The 24,308-nt window shown below is 45.5% G+C and overlaps 1 protein-coding gene across 1 annotated transcript in view; it reads left to right on the plus strand.

Moving 5' to 3' along the window:
* Positions 1-3,312: 3,312 nt before the first annotated feature.
* Positions 3,313-24,308, plus strand: part of MYO5C (myosin VC) — an 88,557-nt gene continuing 67,561 nt past the window's right edge. Inside the window, exons 1-6 of the mRNA XM_019747087.2 lie at positions 3,313-3,747; positions 15,081-15,191; positions 18,367-18,532; positions 19,118-19,262; positions 22,154-22,310; positions 24,077-24,220. Coding sequence (XP_019602646.2) covers positions 3,721-3,747; positions 15,081-15,191; positions 18,367-18,532; positions 19,118-19,262; positions 22,154-22,310; positions 24,077-24,220 — 750 coding nt within the window. The 5' untranslated portion in view covers positions 3,313-3,720. The remainder of the gene's footprint in view (positions 3,748-15,080; positions 15,192-18,366; positions 18,533-19,117; positions 19,263-22,153; positions 22,311-24,076; positions 24,221-24,308) is intronic.

Genomic DNA, 24,308 nt, shown 5'->3' on the forward strand with positions numbered 1-24,308 from the left:
AAAATTTTTCTTTGTTGGATCTGGAAAGGAATTCCACTTTGATCTACACAGAAAAACATGATATAGTTTTAATCCTTGGAATGTTCTTGGGTAAAGTATTCATCCATTAAAAAGGAAGCAGAAGTACTGGGAAATGAAGGCATTATCAACCAACTCTAGTTTTAAACTGAACACATCCCAGCATATCTCATATGGAGTTTTTAAAAATAAGTTAGTAATTCACCTTATATCAACAAAAGCCTTTGAAACATGGGTTTTCACTAGATATCACCTAGTGCTAAGATGAAAACCAAAACAATATCAGATTGATATTTACGCTCTAAATTTGTAGTTGTCTAATGTTGTACTTAGTAAATGTGTGTCATTAATGCTGTAGTCTCCTAGCTATTATAGAAAATTGTTGAAATAAAGATGTGGATATAAAGGATTTTTTGTTGGTGTCTTATCAATAAACCCACCACACATGGACATGGAACATACACTAACATAGACCACATCCTGGACTATAAAACACACCTTTAAAATTTAGAGAGTAGAAATCCTGTAATACATGCTTTCAGATGACAATAGAATTAAGCTAGAAATCAATGACAGAAAAATAACAGGAAAATACCCAAAATACTTGGAGATTAAACAACATACTTCTAAATAACACATGGGTCAAAGAAGAAATCTCAAAAGAAATTTCAAAATATTTTGAACTAAATGAAAATACAACTTATCAAAATTTGTGGGATGCAGTGAAAGCAGTACTTAGAGGGAAATTTATAGCATTGAATGCATATACTATTAGAAAAAAAGAAAGCCCTAAAATCAATCATCTAACTTTCTACTTTAGGAAACTAAAAAAGGGAGAGTGAGAATTAAATGCAAAGTAGGCAGAAGAAAAGAAATAAAAATTAGAGCAGAAATCAATGAAATTGAGGACAGGAAATGAATGGAGAAAAATCAATGAAACCAAAAGCTGGTTCTTTGAAAAAATCAGTAAAAAACTGATAAGCCTCTAGCCAGGCTAACTAAGAAAAAAAAGAGTGATGACATACAGTAGCTAAGTGGTTGCTTCGGGCCGAGAGGAGGGGGGTAATGAGATAGCTAAAGGCCATTGGAGTTTCTTGAGATGATGACAATGTTTTAAAATTAACTATAATGATACCTTAACATATCTGTGAATATACTAAAAACCACTGAGTTGTGTAATTTAAATGGGTGAAGTGTATGCTATGAAAATTATATTGCAATACGTTTTTCTTAAGTAGACTTTTGACTTCTGACATGGCAGACTGAGGAAGGAGCTCAGCAAATTCTCTACTCAAAAAGGAAAAACAAGCACAACACTGGACAAAAGTGTCAAAAACAACAATTTTAGGGCTTTTTAAATTGACCAACAGCATACAACAAATTAGTAGTGGTTATCCACTAAAAACCACTGAACTCTGAGTAAAAACAGTGGGAGTCTGACACTGTTGTCTGGGGCTACTCCCATCATCCTCCACTCTCCCAGCTCAGATAGCATGGTAGTTCTACCAGTCAGATGAACTGTGAAACCAGCAGCTTTGCCTTTGGAGGGCCTCCCTTGTTTGGAGGGGAGTGCAGTGAAAACCTCACACTTAGTAGTAAGAGTACTGGTCTCAGAACTGTGAGAGAATACATTTCTGCTGTTTTAAGCCACCCAGTTTGTGACATTTTGTTACAGCAGCTGTAGGAAAGTAAAGTAATACAGTATTAAACTGAAGTATCTGTGATGAGTTAAGATAAATATTTTAATCTCTAGAAGAACCACTAAAAAAATTAAGAAATAGTTATTCATTTATTTATTTTTAAAGCATAGGAATTAAAATAGTGCACTAAAAAAAAGAAAAATATCTACCACCAAAAATGTCAGTAAAGGAGAAACAGGAACAAAAAAGACATAAGCCATATAGAAAACAACAAAATGACAGGCGTAAATCCAACCATATCAATGATTACATTCAATGTGAATGGATTAAATACTTCTACCAGAAGGCAGAGATTGTCCAACTGGATAAAAACAAACAAACAAACAAAATAAAAAATCCAAGACTCAACTATATACTGTTTATAGGAGACACACTTAAGATTTAAAAACACATAGAGGTGGAGAAAACAGGAGAGAAAAAGACATACCAATCCCATTCAAGCCTGAAAAGCAAAATTATAACTAACTAAAAATAGGAGGAGCTTCTTCAGCCTGACAAAGGACATCTATGGAAAAACCTATGGCTAACCTCATAATTAATGGCAAAAAAAACGAAAAACAAAATCCTGAATGCTTTCCCCCTAAAATTGGGAAAAAGGCAAGCACGTCTGTTTGTTATTACCACTGCTATTCGACATTGTGCTGGTGGTTCTAGCCAATGCAATAAGGCACCAAAATTAATAATAATAATAATAATAATAATAATAAAATAATAAAGGCACCTAAATTGAAAAGAAAGAGTAAAAAAATGTATTTATTTGCAAATAACATAATCTTTTATGTGGAAAATTCTAAGGGAATCCACAAAAAAAGAATTACTAGAACTAATAAACGAATCCAGAAAAGGTCACAAGATATAAGATCAATATACAAAAGTCAATTATATTCTATATACTAGCAATAAACAATTGGAAAATGAAATTAAGAAAACATTCATTTACATTTATAATAAAAAGAATAATAGTCTGGGAATCAATTAATTAAAGACGTGTAAGATTTGTACACTGAAAAGTACAAAACATGACTGAACCATCTTGCAGGAGAAGTTTGCAGCGGTCCACAAACTTTCCCAAGGGCTGGCATTCGGCCAGGATGTGACTTCTATTCCATATATAATATCAAGTCATTGTACAATTTTCCAAAAGTCCTGCTAGGATTTTTATTCCAATGATGTTAGGCTTATCTATTATTAACTTGGGTAGAATTGACACCTGTACAATATTAAATATTCCCATCCATGAAAATGGCACGTCTGTCTATTTATGCAGGTCTCCTTTTATGCCCTTGAAGAGAAATTAAAATACTTCTCCACAAAGGCCAAGTGCATTTTTGTCAGTGTAATTTCTGGACACTTTATATTTTAGTTGATATTGTAAATATCTTATTTTTCTATTTTACTTTCCATTGTTGTTGTTTTTTCTAAGTGGTTATTGCTGATATAAAGGCAAGTTACTTTTCTGTATTTGATTTTGAACATGGTCACCTGACTGAACTCTCTTACAAGTTCTAATAGTTTGTTGATTCTCTTGGGGTTTCTATAGAAATGGTCATATCCTTTTTCCAGTAAACACACTGCGACCTAAGGGAGCTGAAACTCGGGCTGGAACCGCCTCAGAACACTCACTACCCGTTTCCTGCCCGCGAGGGCCAGCGCGTCCCGCTGGGGCTGGTTCTTGGAGAAGAGCTCGGTCCCCGCCAGGTGGACCCACTTCACCGCCGACCACTCGCCGGGAGGAGGGTCGCGCCCTACCCCGCCCCCGCCCCAGCCAATCGCGGCGAGCACTCGCCAGGCTGGGCCGGGAGAGACCAATCCGCGCCTTGTCTGCTCCCCTGCCGCCAGCCCTCGGGAAAGTTTGTGGGCCGCTGGAAAACTTCTCTGCAAAGTGGCCCAGCGCTGATTGATGCGGCGCCCGCTTGCAGCTCCCTGCCCCGGGCCTCAGAGTCGCAGGCCCAGACCCCGAGCCGCCCATCGCGGTGCTTGAACTGCCCAGGCTCTCTCGCCCATGGCGGTGGCCGAGCTGTACACGCAGGTAGGCAGGGTGGCCGGACCAGAGGGAGGGCGCGCGCGAGGGAAGCCGGCCCGGCGCTAATGCTGACTGTACCTGGTGCCCGGGCCACACCTGTGCACCTGGCGCGCTGGCCGTGGGGAGGGGCAGCGGAGGGCCCGGGGATGGGGCACGGGGAGCGTCGCCCCTCGAGGGCTCGGGCCCTTGTTCACGGGAAAGACGCCTCCGAGAGCTTGGAGAGCTTGGGTCCCCTGGTGATTGGAAGACAGAGTGAGAGGGACGCCTCTCCGGGCCGAGCTCCGGGTGCCTAGTGGTCGCGCGTTAACCCGGTCTCCCGCGCCCCTGGGCCCCCTCTTCCGGAGCCACAAGTGGAATCCGAGTTGCTGGCGGCGACGTAGAAATCTCAGACATGGACGAATAATATTATCCATAATCTTCCCGACCCTCCTGGTAGCTTCTTGGACAATTTGGCCTAGTTTAGGGCCGCAATATTCGGGACGATGTCTAGAATTCTTGAGTCTTCAAAAGACCTGCACGTGTGTTGAAGTTCATCTGCGGCTGAAAGCTGCAGCTGCCTGGACGTGTGGCCCAGGCATCGCCTGTGGTAGAAGTTGAGAGCTTCTGGGAACCCAGGGGTCCTGACATGCGACCACAAGCTCGTCACCTAATATTTATACGGTGTTGTTTCATAGTTTATATAGCATCTTTCACACACAACCCGACTCTGGGAGTCACTCTAGAACATTCCTCTGAAACCTCATCTTCCAGGGGCCGAGTACTCCACCCTTATCTAGGAAGGGCGCATTCCCACAGGCTGTCCAGAACCTTCTGAAATGAGCTTGGTTAATTATTTGGATAAAAAGTGTGAAAGTGTTGGCCCTTTTGAAAAATATCCATTTGAATAACCATAATGCTGGATCTTCCTACACTGTAATGGAGGAAATCCACAGTTCGCAATATTCAGATGGATGAGACTAGAATCCATCCATTTACCCTGACACATGCCCTCCTTTTATGTTTAAAATGACACTTTTGCTGTAGATACAAACAATTGTTCTAAATAAGTGTTGCAATAGGCCTGTCTTCAAGGCTTATGCAGGAAGGGAGATTAGACAGGGGACAGGCAGGTCACAGCAGTGTAAAGTGGGTGACTGGGGCAGCCTAGAGGTCAGGGGGTAGGTGTGGCTGTCACACAGGACCTAGCTGCCAGGCATGGATCCCTGAATGGGCAGCCCACCTGCCACCCTACTGCACGGTCACTATTTGCCTGGGTGCAGAAATGGGTTTCAGGTTGTTTGAAAACATTGTGGGGTAAGATTGTACAATGGCAGTTAAATGTGGGTCCCCAGTCACAAACTTTGACGTAGGCCAACGCTGTGTGCTGGCATCCAAGACAGTTGGCTAGATCTTTGGACTCGGGAGGTGTTGACAGGAGTGGTAGGAAAGCAAGGGAGAGGGTTTAGGTTAAGAAAGAACTATTTAACAAATTAAACTCTAAAACCTAAACAAGCGGCTATACAAATGGGGGAGCATCCTACCTCTGGAATGGATAAAGTGGGGGGCTGACTGACCACCTGGAAGGGAGGTGGCGACCTAGAGACACTGGATACAAAGTGGGTAGGGACAACCATCAAGACTCCTTCTGACTCTGGGATTCTCCGATTCTCTGTCCATTCAAGCTGTCTCTAGAAAACTCTTCCATATCATTTTTCCTACATTGTGCCTGGTACCTAGTTAGTATTTGATAAATATTTGTGGCGTGAGGCACTTGATGATAGGGGTGCTTCCACCTGTGTAGTTTTGCTTGGGGGCAGGGAAGGGGTTGTTATTTAAAATAGTTAACAATTTTCTCTGTCCTCCAAAGTATCTTCCAAGAATAGTTTTGTTCAAGAATTTTCTTTTACCGCCAGTAAGTTGAAGACCAAAGAAGCACTGTTGGATATCAGATCGCTCACATTTTCACTGGTAAAACTATTCTAGAACAGAGGCAATTCAAACACTGTCCATTTAGAACTTTAGTTAATGAAAATGCATTAGAGCAGAAAATACTATTTGGTTCCTTTGTATTTGTACTGTTACTAATTAAACAAAGTAGCAGAAAAAAGTTTGCTTAAACTATTGTAACACTTATTTACGACAATTGTTTATATCTACAGCAAAAGTATCTCTTTAAATAGAAAGGGGACCCTTGGCCACATTTAACAGCCATTGTACAATCTTACCCCACAAAGTTTTCAAACAACCTGAAACCCATTTCTGCACCCAGGCAAATAGTGACCGTGCAGTAGGGTGGCAGGTGGGCTGTCCATTCAGGGATCCACACCTGGCAGCTAGGTCCTGTGTGACAGCCACACCTATGCTCTGACCTCTAGGCTGCCCCAGTCACCCACTTTACACTGCTGTTACCTGCCTGTCCCCTGTCTAATCTCCCTTCCTGCATAAGCCTTGAAGACAGGCATATTATCTCCCATAAAACACTTATTTAGCACTTCCTGTACATAAAATATTATGCTTGTGGGCAGTTAGAAAGATTTTAAGTGACAGTCTTGCCTCTCAAGGATTTTTCTGGTTTGTGAAAAATGAGAAATGTCAAGTAATTCAGTCTGCTGAGACATAGAAGGCATGGAGGAGCCTGCTGGGTAATAGAGCAAAGCGGGGGGTGGAGTCCTGACAGCCATAGGTCAGGGCTTTATACTCCCGTGAAGGTTTTAAGTGGGGATGACAGGATTAAGGGTGGTATTTTAGGAAGTTGGGTATGCCAGCAGTGCCTATAGGATTCTGGACCCGTGGGAGAAAGCTGGAGTCAGGTAGCTGAATTCTCAGGTCATCCTAAGTATCTGGGGAAAGAACTAGGGCTGCAGTATTGGAAACAGACAGTGGAGGCAGGATCTGGAGACCGTGTGGAGGAGGTGAGAGTAAGAGTCTGCACTGGGGAGTGTGGGGAGAGAGGTGAGCCAAGGATGGCATGGAGGTTAGCATCTGGATGAGTGAGAACAGGGTGGCACCGTGGACACAGTTAGGGACATCAGAAGGAGGAGAGATTTCTTAGGAAAGTCATGAGGCAACTACCTGCAGGGGTTGAGGTGGTGGTGGGTTTTCAGGGGAAGTGCCTGGGTGGTCGGAGGTTTGTGTGGAGGACGGGCCAGGTGTCTTCTTCCCAGAAGTGGAGTCGAAGCTCAGGCAGTGGGGGCTTCACCCAGGGAGAGAAGACAGGACGCTGGGGAATGCATCTGATCAAGGAGGGAGAGGAAGCAGAGGGGACTGAGGCAGAGCCATTTCGGGGAGGTGGAGACAGGAGAGCGGGCATCAGGAAACAAAGCAGGCGAGATTCTGAGAAAGGGGCTTCCTGGGAGGAAGTCCGGTGAGAGTAGCGGTTGCTATAGATGGAAGTATAAAATGACCCATCTCTTTTCAAAAGCTGTTTGTCAATATGCCTTAGAAATGTTCAGAGCATTTCACCCAGCAGTTCCAGTCTTTGAAATCTCTCTGAGAAACGCCAGTTGGGCCCTTCTCTACCTGAGCCCTCTGGAGTCACTTTCAAATTCACTGACCAGCCACTGGGTCCAGTCTCTCTGCGTCACCTCCCAGCCCCCTGCCTGCCCACTCCTGCCTTGGCTCTTGTTCCACCAAACTCCTTGCTGTCCCTCACTGCATTCCTATGCCTTGGCACACGAAACTCCCTCTGCTTGAATTGTCTGTCTGTCTGTCTCTCTGTCTGCTTTGCTCACCTGCACCTTCCACATTCAATTTGAGCAGTTTCTCTTCTGAAAAATCTTTGCAGCAAATCCAACTGGGCATCTTTGACGCTGACTTGTAACAGCTCATTAACTCTCTGTCCCCCCTGCTGACCAAGAGTTTCTAGAGAACAGGGAGCAGTGGGGGCTCAATGCATGTTTGATGTGTGCATGCATGAGTGAGTGAGTTTTCCTGCTTTTAGGGAAAGCTATGGGCATGAAGATGATGATGTTCAGGTGGTTACTTTTATCTCACACAGTCACTGAGTGCTTCTTACGTGCCAGATGGCGTCCTCAGAACTATGTACCTCCTTTTACTAAATCTGAAAAATCAATGTTTTCTTATCCCAATTTTACAATTGGCTCTGGTTAAGTTGCCTGAGGTCACATAGAAGTGATGGAGCCAGATTTAAAAGCCTATGTTCTTCTTATTATTTAAATTTATGGGGGTGACAATGGTTAGTAAAATTACGTAGGTTTCAAGTGTGCAATTCTGTAATGCATCATCTATATATCACATTGTGTGCTCACCACCCAGAGTCAGTTCTCTTTCCATCACCATATATTAGACCCTGTTTACCCTCATCTACCACCCCAGTCCCCCCTTACCCTCTCGTAACCATTAAACTATTATCTGTGTCTATGAGTTTTTGTTTCTTTGTCTTGTTCCTTTATTGCTTTCAGTTTAAAAGCCTATGTTCTTATGGTAATACCTCCAGCTACCACCAGTTTGGTTCAACTGCCTGGCACCTTCCTCCTCTGCAGGAGATCTGACATTTCCCCCCCGACAGAGGACTGGTGGGGAAGTCCATCTGCTTTATAACTGCCTCCCCAATACCTGCTTGTTTATCAGATTATTCCTTCTAATAATAAATGGAACCAAACCCATTGTCCAGCAAAAGGGATAGAATTAGATGAATTATCGAAGACTCACAGTGTAGAATAGTACGAAGTCATTAAAAATGCTGCTTAGTGAAGAGTTCATAACAACATGGGAAATGCTTATATCACGTGAAAAATGAGGGCACAAAAATTGTATCTGCTATGTGATCATAAACATGAACTATGGAAAAATTATGTATCTATCAGCAACTGAAGACTGGGCAGTCAGTTGTTCTATGGCTACAGAGAAGTTAAGGAGGACAAAGGCTGAGGAAGCGTCCTTCAATCTGGCCATTTAGGAGGTCCTGGACACTGCTTCTCTTTCAGTAGGATTGTGAGGGAGAAAGGGGACCCCTGAGCACGTGCACAGGCTGAAGGGAGAGAACCAGCGGAGAAGTGGAATCCGAAGTTGTAAGACAGGCACCAGGCAGGGGGTAGCCTAGGAAAGGAGTGGGGGACCCGAGGCTGCGATGGCACGAGTGGAAGACATGGAGATATTTAGAACGAAGGAAGCCCAGAGGACTTCACAGCTACTGAGAATGCTGCACGGGCAGGACTGAGAGCTGGGGCAGAGTGACAATACCACCAACCTTTGCACTTACAGCATCAATTCAGACCACCTTCCAAGCCACCATCGCTGGGCGAATTTCAGTACCTTGGTGCCTATTTCAGTGGCACTATTCTCTAGATCTGGTCTGCTCGGCCATGAGTACTGTGAAATCGTGGGCCTGCACCCTCCCGCGAGTTGCCCCAATGCAGACTGGCGTTAAGTTAGTGTTCTGTTTGTTTTAAGCGGAGCTGCTCCATGCTGCCCTGGAATGCACTGTGCATGGTGGCTGGTGGTGCTGCCCCTAACTGAGTGACACTGAACAAGTTACTTAACCTCTCTGAGGTTCCACACCTGTAAAATGGACTTAAGTCTTAATAGTCATTGTAAGGATTAAATAATCTATGTAAAATCCTTAGCACAACCCCTGACACACATGCTTAGTAAAAGCTTTTTTAAAATATTGATGCTATTAAAATACAGTTGATTTTTGGTACCTAAATACGGGACTTTACATCTTGATCATCTTTAGCTAATTAATCATTTCACGTGTATATTTGATACACATGGTTTGGTTTGGTTTTTTAATCTAAGATTTTGGTGAAAGTGATGAATGGAGGATGAGGCAGCAGAGCTCTACGGCATGCTTCTAGAAACCTTTCTTAAATTGTTCTTGCTCATTACTCAGGACTCAGGTTATCACTGGTTTTAGCCACAGATTCACAAATTATGTTTCAACCATCCATGTCTCTCACTTGTGCATGAGAAACTCACAAGACATCTTCACGGAAGTTTTGCTGAAACTCAGATGTACAAGATCAAGAGACGTGTTGTGAACAGCAGTCCAGGGTCTGTGGCTAAAATAAAGTCAGATTCAGTTTAATGACTTTGTATTTGGATATTATAGGCAGCTTCTACATGTCATTAACAAGTCTGGAAAGTTAGATTTATCCAGTGTATTATAGATGGGTAGTTCAAAAGAGTTAAAAAAGGGGGGGGGGACATCAAGACTAAAATACCAAGTTTAGTCTTTAATTGGTGCAACGGAACTACTAGGAATATAAATTTTTGTTCAATAGATGTCTATAGAGTATTAGCTCTGGGGAATCATTGTATTGGGTTCCAGGGCACAAAGGCAAGACTCTTAAAGTTCACATGTCAGTGGGGGAGATGGAAGTGACCCAGAAACCTGGGGAAGGGGAGAGAGCTCTAAAGAGGAAGCATCCAGCCCTGCCTGGGGTGAGGATGGCGGGGAAAGGGGCACAGAGGAGGGGAGTCTTGAGCTGACTTCTGACTGCTCAGAGCAGTTTGCTCACTAAGGGGGAGAGGAAGGGTGGCATGGGGGTGGAAGGAACAGAATTTCACAGTGCAGAGCCAAGGAAGAGCTTGGCATATCCTAGAAACTGCTAGTGGTTGGGGTGGCAGCAGACAGAGAGTGGATTGATAAGTGGTTGAGGCCCGAATAGCAAAATCAGTTAAGATGGTGGCTCCCAAGCCAGGCTGTTCATCAAAATCCATAGAGGAGAACTTTTAAAGTTTTCCTCTTCTTAGATGAAAGTTTTTATCTTCTTTCTACCCATGGAAATTCTGATTCAGGTGTGGGTGAAGGAATCTGTATGTCCACAGAAACCTGTTGCTCAGCCTGGTTGAGGAAGCACTCAGCAGGCCATGGGGGCAGGGCAGGGAAGCTGACTGATGGCCGTGCCAGTGGGGATGGATAGGGCAGAAGATGAGACCTGTTTAAGATGTAGGCTTTCCGGCACCCAGCGACCGTTGGGTTGTTGGGTGTGGAGGGAGGGAGGGGGAGCCCAGCGTTGTCCCAGGTTTCTGTCTTGAGGGGCACGAGACCGGTGGAGGAGGAGCAGGTTTGGGGGAGGCATAATGACCACTTGAGCTTGGGATTTGTGAGTGTCTGGGGACGTTTCGGGGCTGACATCTGGGAGGCAACTGGAAATGTAGTCCCGACCCATTGAGAGATCTGGGTGGAGGGCTCCTGGTACCCAGGTGCCAGGGCAGTTGTGGAAACAGTGGGAATGGATGAAACGCTCCGGAAACAGCCTGTCATGAGATGAGGCCAGGAAGGACATTGGAAGGTACAGGAGCAGGCCAGAGAGCCCAGGGAGGGCCCTGAGGAATGAGGGAAGAGACGGGGCCCAGCGTCGCTTCTCTGGTCTGGCTGATCCAGAATGTGGAGAGGCCCTTCCAGGCCAGAAGGCGGCAGGAAGGACACTCGTGTCGTCCCACATTCTATGTAAGTTCTTCACGCTATTTCTGTGGCTGATGCCAGTAGACCCCCTCAAATAGGCAGCGACCTGAGAATACGCTCCTCTGTCTCACCTGAGCCTGTGGGATGGGCCAATTGGGCACGTACCTGAGGACATATCACTCCTAAGGGTCAGTGCTCCTGAAGCCTTGGCCTTATTCCCAAGCCTCCCATGACTTAGGGACACTACGATTCCCCTCCCCCTCCACCAGTGAGGACTCCCAGGAAAGGTGTGGGAGGCCAGCCTGCCTCCAGGGTGTGACCTGAGTTGGGAGGCTCCTGCCTGGTGAGAAGTGACCACACTGGGAAGCTAAATCGCTTTGTTTGCATGGAGTGCATTTGTTTGACCAAATGCTGCACAGTTAGCTCTTTCTCCGGTTTGAAGAGTTGCCTTATGGGTAGAGGAATGTGAGGAAGAAGGGAGGGACCGGGTGAGTGTAACTTCCGTGGAACTGGGTAAACTTCGGTGTGTTTACTTACCAGGCTGGGTTTCAACTGCAGGGCCCTAAATGACTGGCAGCCTTGCTGGTAGAGGCACCAAGCCCAGTGGGGTGTGGGCAGCCTGGGGACTCAGGGGCCAAAGAGGCCATTGTTCACTCCAGGAGAGAAGCAGACATTTGTTTTGGTTCCATAGGTCCCTATACTGCGTACCATTTAATACTACTTTTAGCTGAAACTAACAAATGCAATAAATCCAAAACGAGTGCTGGGAGAGTCTGTGTACCCGCAAGTAGATGGTTGCAGTGGAGTTTAGGATTATTTCTAGGGCCAGACTCATTTAATTACTGAGTAGCTCAAGTAGAAGTGAGTTACAGGCCGTTGAGACTCTCTGTGTGGTATTTGGTGGGTTATTGACCTCTCTGGGCTTGAGTTTGGGGATCAGTAAAACAAAAGGGTTGGATTGGCTTAGGGACTTCAATATTACTTCTCAGACCCCAGGCTTCTGTAGAAGGGCCTGACAGACCTCAGCTGTAGCCCCCAGCTGGGCTCCCACCAGAACACCTCCACTTTTACCTGTTTCACAAGTGAGCTGCCACTGTTTCATTTGAAGTAGCTTTCTGCAGCTGTAAAAAGAACTTTGACAAACAACTTGGAGTAGACACTCAAGAAGGACCTTTTCAGCTCTAAAATCCCATAGTGGCCAATTCTTGATAAATTGGGATATTCTGCTAATGATTTTGGGTTTATGAGGTTAGCAATCAATATTTTCAAGAGCAGACCTGAAGTAAGAAATGGTAGTCCATGGCAACAAGGATGTGTGGAGTGTGGGTGTGTGTGTCTGAGAGGTGTGTGTCTGTGTTTGTGTGTGAGGCTTCTGTCCACCTATTTGCAGGGCTGTGTGTATCTAAGTGTGTGTCATTGCCTGCTAGGTCATTCTTCCTCTCTCTCTCTCTCTCTCTCTCTCTCTCTCTCTCTTTCTTTCTCAAATCCTGCCCATCCCATGCCACATTTTCGCAAGCTTCTGCTCTTAGCTAGCTGTCAAGAATTAAAGCAACCCAAATAACTTAGGGAGTTATGATATATATAAATATATATATATAAAATTTACATTAACTAACAGATTAATAGATATGCTCCTCAATCAACTTTGCCCTAGTGTAGTACTGAAGCCCTGAAACAACTTTTATACATAATTTTTATTTCCTCCAACATCTTTTTATGAAAAATTTGTGTGTACAGTAAAGTTGAAAGAACTTTACAGTGAGCATCTGTCTCACCACGTAGATTCTAGCTTGAACATTTTACTGTATTTGTTGTATCACATGTCTATCCGTCATTCTAGCCTTCTGTCCTCAACCTATCGTATATTTTGAAGCATTTTAGAGTAAATTGTATACATCAGTACATGTCCTCCTAAATATTTTAGTATGATATTGTTGAGTTCCATGTTTGGTTAGTTTTTTGTGTAAAATTTCCAGGCAATGAAATGCACCAATCTTAAATCTACATTCTCTGAGGTATGAAAAGTGCGTAACACCTGTGTAACCCCAAACCCACCAGGATGTGGAATGCTGCCGTCACCCCAGAACATTCCCTCGGGCACCTTCCGAGTCACTCTCGGGCCCCACCGACCCCCAGAGGCGACTACTGTTCTGATCCATCCCCACTGTGTTTCGGTTTCACCGGTCCTAGCACTGTGAAAACTGTGGCACTCATCTCAGCCCTGCTGCTGGGGAACTTGGAGGCCTGGGCCCAGTTTCCTCTGGGAAGTGAGGATTAGATGCTGATGGCCTCTCAGGCTGCATCCAGATCTGGGATCTTGGGCTATTTATTGAGCCTTTGGATGCAAGAGCTTTCCTAGGTGCCGCTTTATGTCTTCCTGCGAGTGCTTCCCAATTCTTGTTCCTGTTGGCCTGGTTATGTCCCAGGACAGCTGCTGTAGGGGTGCCCTGTTGATAGAAACCACTGATACATGGGCAGAGAGATGCAAATACACACATATGCCCATGCACCTCAGGTTAGTAGTTGGCTGGGTTAGTGGGAAAACCATGATGACGAAGAGAAGCTGCCTTTCCTTTTTGGTAACCCAGCACCATGCCAGACATGTACATAATAGATGTGTAGCAAGTGCTTATTGAATGAATGAATGAACGAATGAATGAGCAGGCAGCCAGACAAATGAATGAACAGACTGTTGCAGGAGACTTAGATATGAGGTCTAGGTGCAAGAGCGAACGTAGTCAGGGCATGATGCAGATGGCATGCCCAGAGGAGAGAGAGGACTGCATCATGGGACCCTGTGACGACAGCTGCAGTATAAGCATGTGGCTGTCACCTTGTCTTTATCTTGAGCAGCATTGAGGTACCACTGGTAAATTCTGAAGTGAGACTGCCCCCTTCCTACTGTGTGAATTATTAGACATCTGTATTAGTTTACCATAACAGTATACCACAGACTGGGTGCTTGAACAACAGACATTTATTTTCTCACAGGCTGGTGTCTGGTGAGGACTGCTCCAGACGGCTGCCTTCTCACGTGTCCTCACATGACATTTCTTCAGTGCACACAGGTGGAGAGTGTGCGTGGAGCTCTCTGGTGTCTCTTCTTCTAAGGACACTAGTCCTATCAGAGCAGGGCCTTATGATCTCATTTAACCTTAATTACCTCTTAAGGACCCTATCTCCAAATAGAGTCACGCTGGGGATTAGGGCTTCAACATATCGGTTTTGGAAGGGACACAATTCAGTACATAGCAGCGTGGTTCTGCCTAAAGACTTGTCCATCAGCACGGAGCAAGGTGTACCGCTTGCTTGTTGGGAATTGAGCTGGGCAGCTACATCTGTACTTCCACATTTCCCACAGTGGGAATCCTTGGCTACTGGCCCGTGTGATAAGGCTGTAATAATGCAGTTATAACAATACTTGCATAGTGTTTCGCAAAGTGCTTTCAGGTACATAGTGTAATTTAATCTCCCAGCAAACCTCTGAGATAAGTATTGTACCCATTTTATGGATGAGAAAAATGAGACACAAGAAGTTAAGTGTCTGGCCCAGAGCTCCATTAGTCTATCAATGGCAAACCAGATCCTCTATTCCAAATCTTTTAAACAGCACTCAGATCTTACCTTTCAAGGCACTCATGAATTTCCTTTTCACTCCCAGGCTCTCAGTTTTCAAGGTGGATTCAGGAGGCTTTGGGAATTCCTTTGCCTACGAAATGAAGCTGCTGGGCCTGGTACATTGTATTAGGTCGGTGCAAAAGTAATTGCGGTTTTGCAATTATTTGTAGCCTTTTAAACTGCAATTACTTTTGCACCAACCTAATAGATACACTAAAGATCACCTCACAAGCAAAAATTAAGTAAACATATTCCTCATGAAGAAACTGACCTAGTGGACAGAAGGAAATCTCCCTGATTCTAATCACCAAATAATCTGTGTTTCGTTTTTAAAGTGCTAAAATTAAGCCTGTCTTACTGTGTTGGTCAGTACAACAGGGTTTGGATTCCTGATCCTGAAGAAGTTTGGAAATCTGCTGAAATAGCAAAGGACTACAGAGTCGGTGACAAAGTCCTGCGACTGCTCCTGGAGGATGGAACGGTGAGGGGCCTTGCTGGCCATACTTACCATGATGTATGACAGGGTAACGGAGAATGTGGGGGGCAGGCGGAGGGTCCCTGTGGGAGCAGCCCAGGGGAGGGCACATGACAGGGCACCTCCAACGGCCATTCATGTGTTTGTACCACTCCCCCTTCTCTCCCCACCCACCCCAAGCTCCCTAATGAAGGTGAAAAGTGCCTGACCTTAGCCAGGCCTCTCTCTATAATGAGATGCAGTAGACAGGTCTGTTCCTTGTGCTGCATTTCCAGGGGCTCAGCAGTGTTGGGAGAATGGGGAAAGGTGATCAGTCATTTTGGTTTCATGGGTCTCAGCACAGAGACTGGGCAAAGATAAGAAACTGGGAGGGAAATAGTTTGATCCCAAGGCATAAAATGACAGAGAAAACCATCAGTATGGGAAGAGAAAGAAATAGAGGAGGGAGATTGAAAATAGGAAGGTAGAGGGAGGTGTGAGAGATGGACAGAGGGAGAGCGAGTCAGGCTTTGGATGGACAGAAACATGTAAGCATTGGGGCTTCCAGAAGAGAGTGTGACAGGGCAATTAGGGAAGGGACGGGAGATGGGACAAGAAGACAGGAATGCTGAGCTTTGTGTGACATTTTGAGGGACCTGTCAGTGCTGGTGTGGCGAGGGAGAGACGAAGGATGAGCAGAAAGGTGAGCAGTTGTTCCCGTGGTGGAGCACGCTGGCAAGGAGGGCCTCTCAAAGGCTGGGTGTGTCTGGATGACCAGCTTCTGTAGATTTTGTCTTTGCTTTAACTATCCACCATGAGTCGTCCTTCCCCTGCATAGCACTAATGACATCCCACTGGAGCCATAGCTAGGGTGGTCTTACTTTCTCAGAATCAAGTCTCTGGATGCAGAGCTGGACAGAGGCTTTGTGATCCGTCTCAGTGCCAGAGTTGGTCTGGAGAATAGCATATGAATATTGAAATGCTGGGATTTCCAAGTCATGTGAACGGCCTCTATAGAGAGACGACACAGTATTTCTAATCAGACTATCCTGGATTTGGGAGTCATTTCCTGGGAGACTAGGAAGGGAGATGAACATTGAGATTAAGGGCCCACCCTCCAGAATCAAGATATTTGGATTCCAATCTGCCACAGCCCCTTGCTACGTCTGTGGCAGTGAGCCGCTCAGTTTTGCCATATGTAAAATGGAGTTAATAATGGCACGACATCACAAGGAGGGCTGCTGAAGGCCCAGTGAGATAATCCAGGTGTGCGTGTGCAAATACAAGCGAAATAGTGGGAGGATCCCGGCTTCCATCCAGCCTTTTCTATCCAATCCGTAACTTCCTGCAGCATTTGTTCAGAACCTCCTGGGCACAGACAAGGGATCTGTTATGATTAGGGATCAGATGGCTTTGGGAGAAAAATCTCAAGACAGCAGCTGCAGTGATGGTTTGCTGCTTTAGTAATATCAGCAGGGCTTCAGGTGGCGACATTCCTGGCCCTGAACCAGCTGCCCAGAGGAGGAGGAAAGAGGCAGGTAAGACGGCAGGCAGCCAAACTGCTCTGTAACTTAACCCATTGTCTATACCACGAAGGACAGAGCCTGCTTTGTGTAGGAACATGGCACCTCTGCCTCTGACTGTCAATCTGATGTTCTTCACATTTCTTCCCTCTCCCCCAGACTGTCTGTACTGTTTGTCCTCTCTCTCGCCCTTTCTGTTTCTTACACACACACACACACACACACACACACACACACACACACACACACACACACACACACAATGGCTGACCTGGAAAAGGAGGCTATATTTTTAAAACAGATAACAGAAAAACTCAGGGGATATAAAAATTATGTGTAAACAGCATTTTTCTTGATTTTATTCTCAAAGTAAAAGTGTGCACATGAAGAATATTCTGCTTGGGGGAGGTCCACAGATATAATTGTAAGCAGGCAGCTGCTACAAGGCCTCATACCCAGTTGTCTTGGGTTGCCCTGAGCTGTTCTCCTTTTGCCAAACAGACCAAGCAGTCAACAAACCGAACTCCTGTAAGCGTTGATAGGAGGCATCACGACGTCGGCTTCAGAGCCAGTCAGACCCATAGTAACCATGTGACCTTGGACAAGGAATTTAACCTTCCTGAACCTGTCTTCTTAACTGGTAGCATACTCATGTGCTGCTTCAAAGGCAGTTTTGAGAATTAAATGAAACAACCAGTGCTGAGCGCTAGCATAGGGTCTGGACAGTGGGCACTCTTAAGGGGCAGCTGAATCACATTGTGGAGCTGGCCCAGGACCAGGTATCAAAGGAAGGCCGCCTGGAAAAGTAGGAGGGAAACAAGCTTGCCAGGTGACCTCGCTCAAGTCACTACGCCAAGTGAAATGAGAGTGACGGAAGTTAGAACAGGTGGTCGTCGCAAGGTCCCTTGATGCTCCGACGGCCCAGTCGTCTGTGGCATGGACACCACAGGCTTGCTAACCTGGCCTTCGTTTTGCTCAGGCAGCTGCGTTAGGAATACTCTGTAAAATCAGACAGAAGAGAGGCCAACCTGCAAGTCACTCAGCCCGGGCCGAGGATGACAGAAGCAGCAGCCCTGCAGGGGGAGCCGTGGACCCCGGGACACGGGGCAGCTGCACACAGGACTCACTGCACTGTAGCTTCTCCCAGACAGGCCACCAGCGCAGACCCCTTCAGACACTTCTTATCACGAAACATGTCAGCTTTCCACAGAGACTCGGCAACCTTAGAGCTGCAAGGGACCTTGGGTCATCATGTCATTGTAGCAGCAGCATCCTGTTTTCAAACCAAAACTTCCATCACATCCAACATATAAACCATAGACAAGTGGAGCCCCTGTGGTAGGATCGGGGAAGGGACACCCAGGTCCGTGCCCACATGGCTTCCCTGTCATCCCTTGAGGACCCCTGACCTGGTCTAGCCAGTCATTTCACAGATGAGAGAAGAGAGGCCCAGAGAGGGTGAATGACTTGTCATAAGGCACACAGCCAATACCCTGGTCCCCTGGTTCCCACTTTTTAAGTCAGCCATGAAGATTATGTTCTCACTGCTGTACATAAGTGTGCATTTCAGAGTGTCAGGGGTCACTCCAAAGGGCTGTAGACAGGACAGAAGACAGTGGTTCAGCAGAAACACCAAAAATCTTCTACTTCCAGAACTTTCCTTTAATCTTGGTCCCCAGGAGCTGGATTACCCCATTGATCCAGAATGTCTGCCTCCGCTCCGGAACCCTGACATCCTCGTGGGTGAGAACGACCTCACGGCCCTCAGCTATCTCCATGAGCCCGCGGTGCTCCACAACCTCAGGATCCGCTTTGCAGAATCCAAGCTCATTTACACCTACAGCGGTAAGGAGGGGGGTTCCAGGAGAGCAGGAATGGCACGGAAACTTAATGCCTACTGTCTAGAGCGTCCTGATTTCTTTTGTGTCACATTTATATTATAAATGTTCACATCTGTCAGAATGTGTAATCACACGTAAACATTTTCCCAATTTCTGTCTAAAAGGACCTTTGATCTTAGAGTTTGTATATATAAAAGGAAGTATCTAGGTGGGGAGAATTGTCAACAAGAACTAAGACTGGACTACCAAGAAAAATAGACACGTATGGGGATCAAGCTTGTGTTTGAGTTTCTCACTGGACTTGAGACATTTATTATTTATTTTAGACAATGATAATATCACGATATTTACATTGAGAATTGCAAAAATGTCTCAGTTTTAGGGCCATCCCATTTGTCATCTCATCGAACCCTCAGCATAGCCCAGAAATGTAGGTGGCATTGGCAGGGAACTGAGTTCAAAGCATTATGTGACCTGCCCAAAGTCACACGGAAGGTTTATTGAGTGGCAAAGTTGGTGTTTATCAACAGAACCTGGAGGAATGGGTGACAGTAAGCATCCCATCACTGTATGTAACATCTTTCCTCAGGAATCATTTTGGTGGCCATGAATCCTTACAAGCAGTTGCCGATATACGGAGATGCCATCATCCACGCCTACAGCGGGCAGAACATGGGCGATATGGACCCACACATATTTGCCGTGGCAGAAGAGGCATACAAGCAGATGGCCAGGTAGCCTCCTGCCAGTGCTCCTGCATTTCCTGGGTCTTCACTGTGGAGGGGAGACATATGTCTATCTGGTTTGATGTCATTAAAAGTGCCCATCAGACCAGAGGGGGCTCTTGGTAGAGCAGACGAGCTGTACTGAGTAGCAAATGACTGTTATGTGTAACTGACCTGTCTACACCGAGTTTCCTGGGTTTGTTCCTTCTAAGGAATCCAAAGTTGGTCCTTTCAATGTAGGGATACCACATGCTTTTCACAGTATGTTAGATTGGAGGAATATTGAGTTATTCTCCACTGTGAGATTTTTTTACCCATCCAAAGCAGCAGAGTCTAATGGTAGATTTCAACTGTGAGAGATTTGGGGTTTTATCCCAGTTTTGCCACTTGTTTTTTGTGTGGCTTGTGGAGTTGTTTTACTAGTAAATATTGATTAAAAGCCTCCTGTGGACCAAGAACCATGCACACATTCCTGTACATGATCTTGGGTGCCCTCAGAATAGCCCATGATGAAGATGCCTGGGCAATAAACTGAGATTTGAGAGTCATCTGCCCAAGGTCACCCAGCAAGTAAAAGGCAGAACTGGGATTTGCACTCAGATGTTTTGACTCCATGTGTCATTTCTTTTTCCCGTAACTGTCCTCTTTTGGCATCAATCCCTCATCTGTAAAGTATGAAGAATAAAAATACCATCTTTGTAGATCCTTTTACAGTTTGCAAAAAATCTTTCAGACACAGTGGTCTTCTTTGAGTCTTGCAACACCGTGGTGAAGCCGATTGAGCTGTCATCACTGCCCTCATTTCTCAGAAATCTGAATCAAGACACCTGGACCTGCTCATTATTTAACCACATAGCCCAGGACACAGCACCTGGTCTCCCTCAGCTTCAGTGCCCTCATATGTGAGCTAAATGCTCAGAGAGTACCCATTCCAAGCTCCACTGCTTATAAACAGGGAAAAATGATGGTGGCTTTAACAAGGTAGAAGCGTGCGGTTCTCTCCTGCAGAGAAGTCTGATGGGCAGTCCTGGGCTAACGTGGCACCTGTACCAGCTCATCAGGGACCTGGTAGCTCCCAGCTCCCCTGTCCCTAGGGCGAGACTCTCATCCTCAAGACCAAGCTGGTACTTAGCCATCTCCTCCATATTCTAGACAACAGTATTCCAGGGGAAGGTTGTGCCCTTCCTGGTTGAGGAGACTTTCCAAAAGCCCCACAGAGCACTTCTGCTCATAGCTTGTTGACTAGGACTGACTCACATGGCCGTGTCTAACCACAAGGGAGGCTGGGATATGTAGTCTTTTGTATGGGCAGCAGTATGCCCACTAAAAATTGGGCATGGTCCCTAGGAAGGAAGGGGGAAATACTAGTTGGGTAGAGAATTGCCATTTAATAACCAATTACCTTGGTTTCTGCAGCAGCAAGTTTCGTTTGATCCCCTGTGGTTCTGTGATTTGCCGGGGCTCCCTGACGGTCTCCAGGGCATCTGCGTGATTAGAGACCCTGGCTCAGAGCCTGAAGGGCAGGGCACCAGCAGTATGAGCTCATTGGGGCTGCGGGCCTGAGCCAGGTTCAAGCTTGAAGAGCCAGTTTTCTATGGAGGTCTGCCTGTCTAACTGTAATAGCAGAACAAACCTAAGACAGGCTGGACTTGTTGATGGTAGACTGGGACCAGGAGAGCCTGGAGTTAACAACCCAGCCTGGCTGAAGGACTCAGGGACATCGTTCACCTCAGAGTCTTAGCTTCCTCATGTGGAGCAGGAGCTCTCCCTCAGGTCCTCTCCCGTGTTCACAAAGGAGGCTCTGTGCCCTGTGCCCTCCATCAAATCGCTTTGCCTCTCTGAGTCACTGTTTTACTCATCTGTGAAATGGATATATATGGCATAGGATTTTTGAGGCTTCGATGAGAATCCCTTAAAGTATTAAAAAACCCCAGGCACGTAAGTGGTGCTAGATACATAAGATGGCATTGTAATAAGGTTCTACCATCAGAATCTTATGACGTGAAAAGTTTGATGCACTTTTTAAGATCTCCAAATTATATAACAGTGTTTTGGCTTACGGTACATGTGTTCTCATGCATATTTTGAATAACTTCTCTGCAAATAATGCCTTTAAAATGTTTTTATGTTTAAGTGGGACTATGCAGAAAGGAGTTTGCATAGGCCTGAGACTGCTCTCCTTAGACGCTTGTCAGCAAGGCTGGCACGTGACTGTCCGCTGGGAATTTGGATTTCAGGAAGCTTCCCACCGTGTCCTAACTGATAAGAGTGGCTCATGGTACCTAAACTTGCACTGTTTGTGTAAACAATGTGATTTGCGCCTAAAATCTGCTTTCCTCCAGGCATCTAGGAGTTTGATATCTTCTAGACAGAGGATGCCTGTGTGACCAGCTCCCAGTAAAACCCCTGGGCACTGAGTCTCTAATGAGCTTCCCTGGTAAACATCATTTCTTATGTGTTGTCACATTTCACTGCTGGAGAAAATTAGTGCATCCACTGGGAGAGGACGCCTAGAAGTTTACGTCTGGCTTCCTTTGGCCTTGACCCCATGTGCCTTTTCCCTTTGCTGATTTGCTTTGTGTTCTTTTGGTGTAATAAATCTTAGCCATGGGCACGACTCAGTGCTGAGCCCTGTGAGTCCTCCTAGCGGATCGTTGAATTACTCTTGGGGACGCTGAACACAGGAGATACATAGCAGGAAACAAATGTGTGTTCAGCATGATCCCATAGGAAAAAAGACGAGAAGGAAATTCACTAGAATGCTGAAAGCAGTTGTTTTAGAGTGATGAAACAAAGTCTCCCTTCTTCCAGCTTGCCTGCATTTTTCTTAATGAGTATATATTGCCTTTTTAATAGGAAGAAATGAGGATTTAAGAAGTCCTTTCATTTGTTTGCTCTAGAAACAATAAAAATCAGTCAATAATTGTAAGCGGGGAGTCGGGTGCTGGAAAGACAGTGTCTGCTCGCTATGCCATGAGGTACTTTGCCACCGTCAGCAAGTCGAGCAGTAATTCTCGAGTGGAGGAGAAGGTTCTGGCGTCAAACCCCATTACTGAGGTGGGTACCCTGTGCTGGGGTGGGGCGCGGGATTGAAGGCAGAGGTGGAGGTGATGGAGAGACAGGTGGGTAGGTTGTCTCTGTGTTGTCCTGACTAACTGTAGTTCCCGCCCTTTGAGGACCAAAGAATTGAGTGTGGCAGAGCCTGGAATTCTGTTCTCCTGGGATTTGAAAGGTGGTTGGGGCAGAGGTGGCTGCTTCCCAGGCTCTCCTCTTCCACCTGCTGGGCTAGAAATTCTACCATCAGATTTAGGAGTCCCCTGTTTACATTTATATCCCAGGGGAAATTTCCTCTACCACAGACACTGCTGGTGCACTGAAACCAGTAGAGTTCTCCAGCCCGTGGGTACCAACTGAGCTGATTGTTAAATATTCAAGAATATTTTTACATGCTATTGTTAAACCTATGGTAGCTTGAAATCAGTCACAGTGGGAGACTTTACGCCCTACAAATTGGCAAATGCCACATATCAAGGCTCTTCTTCTTTCCCTCCCCTCCATCTGATTGATCGGCACAACTCTGATGACCAGAGGTGTGGGCAAGGCCAGCCAGGATGGCACCCAGTGGTAAGGGGACCAGCCTCAAGGAAGGAGGGGTATCTGGAGGGCTCAGGGAACAGGCAGGGCAAAGGCCAGCTCTGGCTGCCTCACAAAATGGGGAGAGGACTGATCTGGATTTAGTCTGAAGTACAGCAATTAAGAGCATTAAATTCCTAGACCTCTTGGCCCTGTTTTCTCAAAACAAAATCCTCGATGAATATTTATCAGACCACCTGTTTTGTTTTAGCCACTGTGCCAGATAATATGGGCAGTAATGGAAAAGAATAAGACCCAGTCCCCAAGTTTTAAAACTCCTCTAACATAAGCATATTTTAAAGTTAAATAGAAACATAAATCACAGTCCAAGATAGCAGTAGAAAAGTTGCCAAGAGGCACTGCCTAGTTAAATGTGCAGTGGATAATATTGTGTGGTTATTTGTTTAGAGTTGGTCTCGCACACTAGACTGTAAGTTCCACAAAGGCAGGACCACGTCTACTTGGTTCACCTTTGCCTACTGAGCACGTGACCCATAGTAGATGCTCAGTAAATATATATTGTAATAAAGTATGATGACCAGGACAGGAAGTACACTGTGTGTACATAAGAAGGGTACTTCCTCAGGGTGCTCGGGAAGGGGGAGAGGATAGGCAGAGGAGATGGAATTCAAGAGTAGAACTAAAAAGCAAAAATCATTTTCAGAGTGTGGGAGGGATGGGAGAGGGCAGATTTTTGGTTGAGTAGAAAGTTTGAGTGGGGACGTTGTGAGGGCTAAGGATAGTAATAAAGGTTAGATGAAGGATGTGGACTTAATTGAGCATTCTTGGAGCATGGATGAGTCGAGGCACTTTATATTACTTCATTGAATCCTCCCAACTCTGCAAGATCCCCATATTACAGACAGAGAAACTGAGACTTGGAAAGATGAAATAACCTTTCTAGCATCACACAGATAATAAAATAGGAACCTAGGGCCATGAAACACCAGTAGCTGTGCTCTTTCTGGTCCTGCTCAGTGTCTCCCAACAAGATTGCGAGCCTTGAATGGCAGGCTGAAGGTGTGTCATGTTCCCTGTAAGCCTTGGGCTACTTTGGCCCACGCCCCCGACCTCTCTCTCTAATCAGACCTTGCAGCATACAGAATTAGATTTTACTAAAACTGCTCCAATAATATTAATGCAAAGATCTTTTTAATGTTGTTATTTAAAGAGGGTCCTATGTTTTGTAGGCTGTTGGAAATGCCAAGACCACCCGCAATGACAACAGTAGTCGGTTTGGGAAATACACGGAAATCAGTTTTGATGAGAGAAATCAAATTATAGGAGCCAACATGAGAACTTATCTGCTGGAGAAATCCAGAGTTATCTTTCAAGTAAGGATAAAAATATTAGTTACATTTCCTTTTCCCCAACTTTTAACGTATTGTTTCCATTTACATACTCATTAGACAACCTACATTG

Source organism: Rhinolophus sinicus, linkage group LG03 (genome assembly GCF_036562045.2).
Source record: "Rhinolophus sinicus isolate RSC01 linkage group LG03, ASM3656204v1, whole genome shotgun sequence".
Lineage (NCBI taxonomy): Eukaryota > Metazoa > Chordata > Mammalia > Chiroptera > Rhinolophidae > Rhinolophus > Rhinolophus sinicus.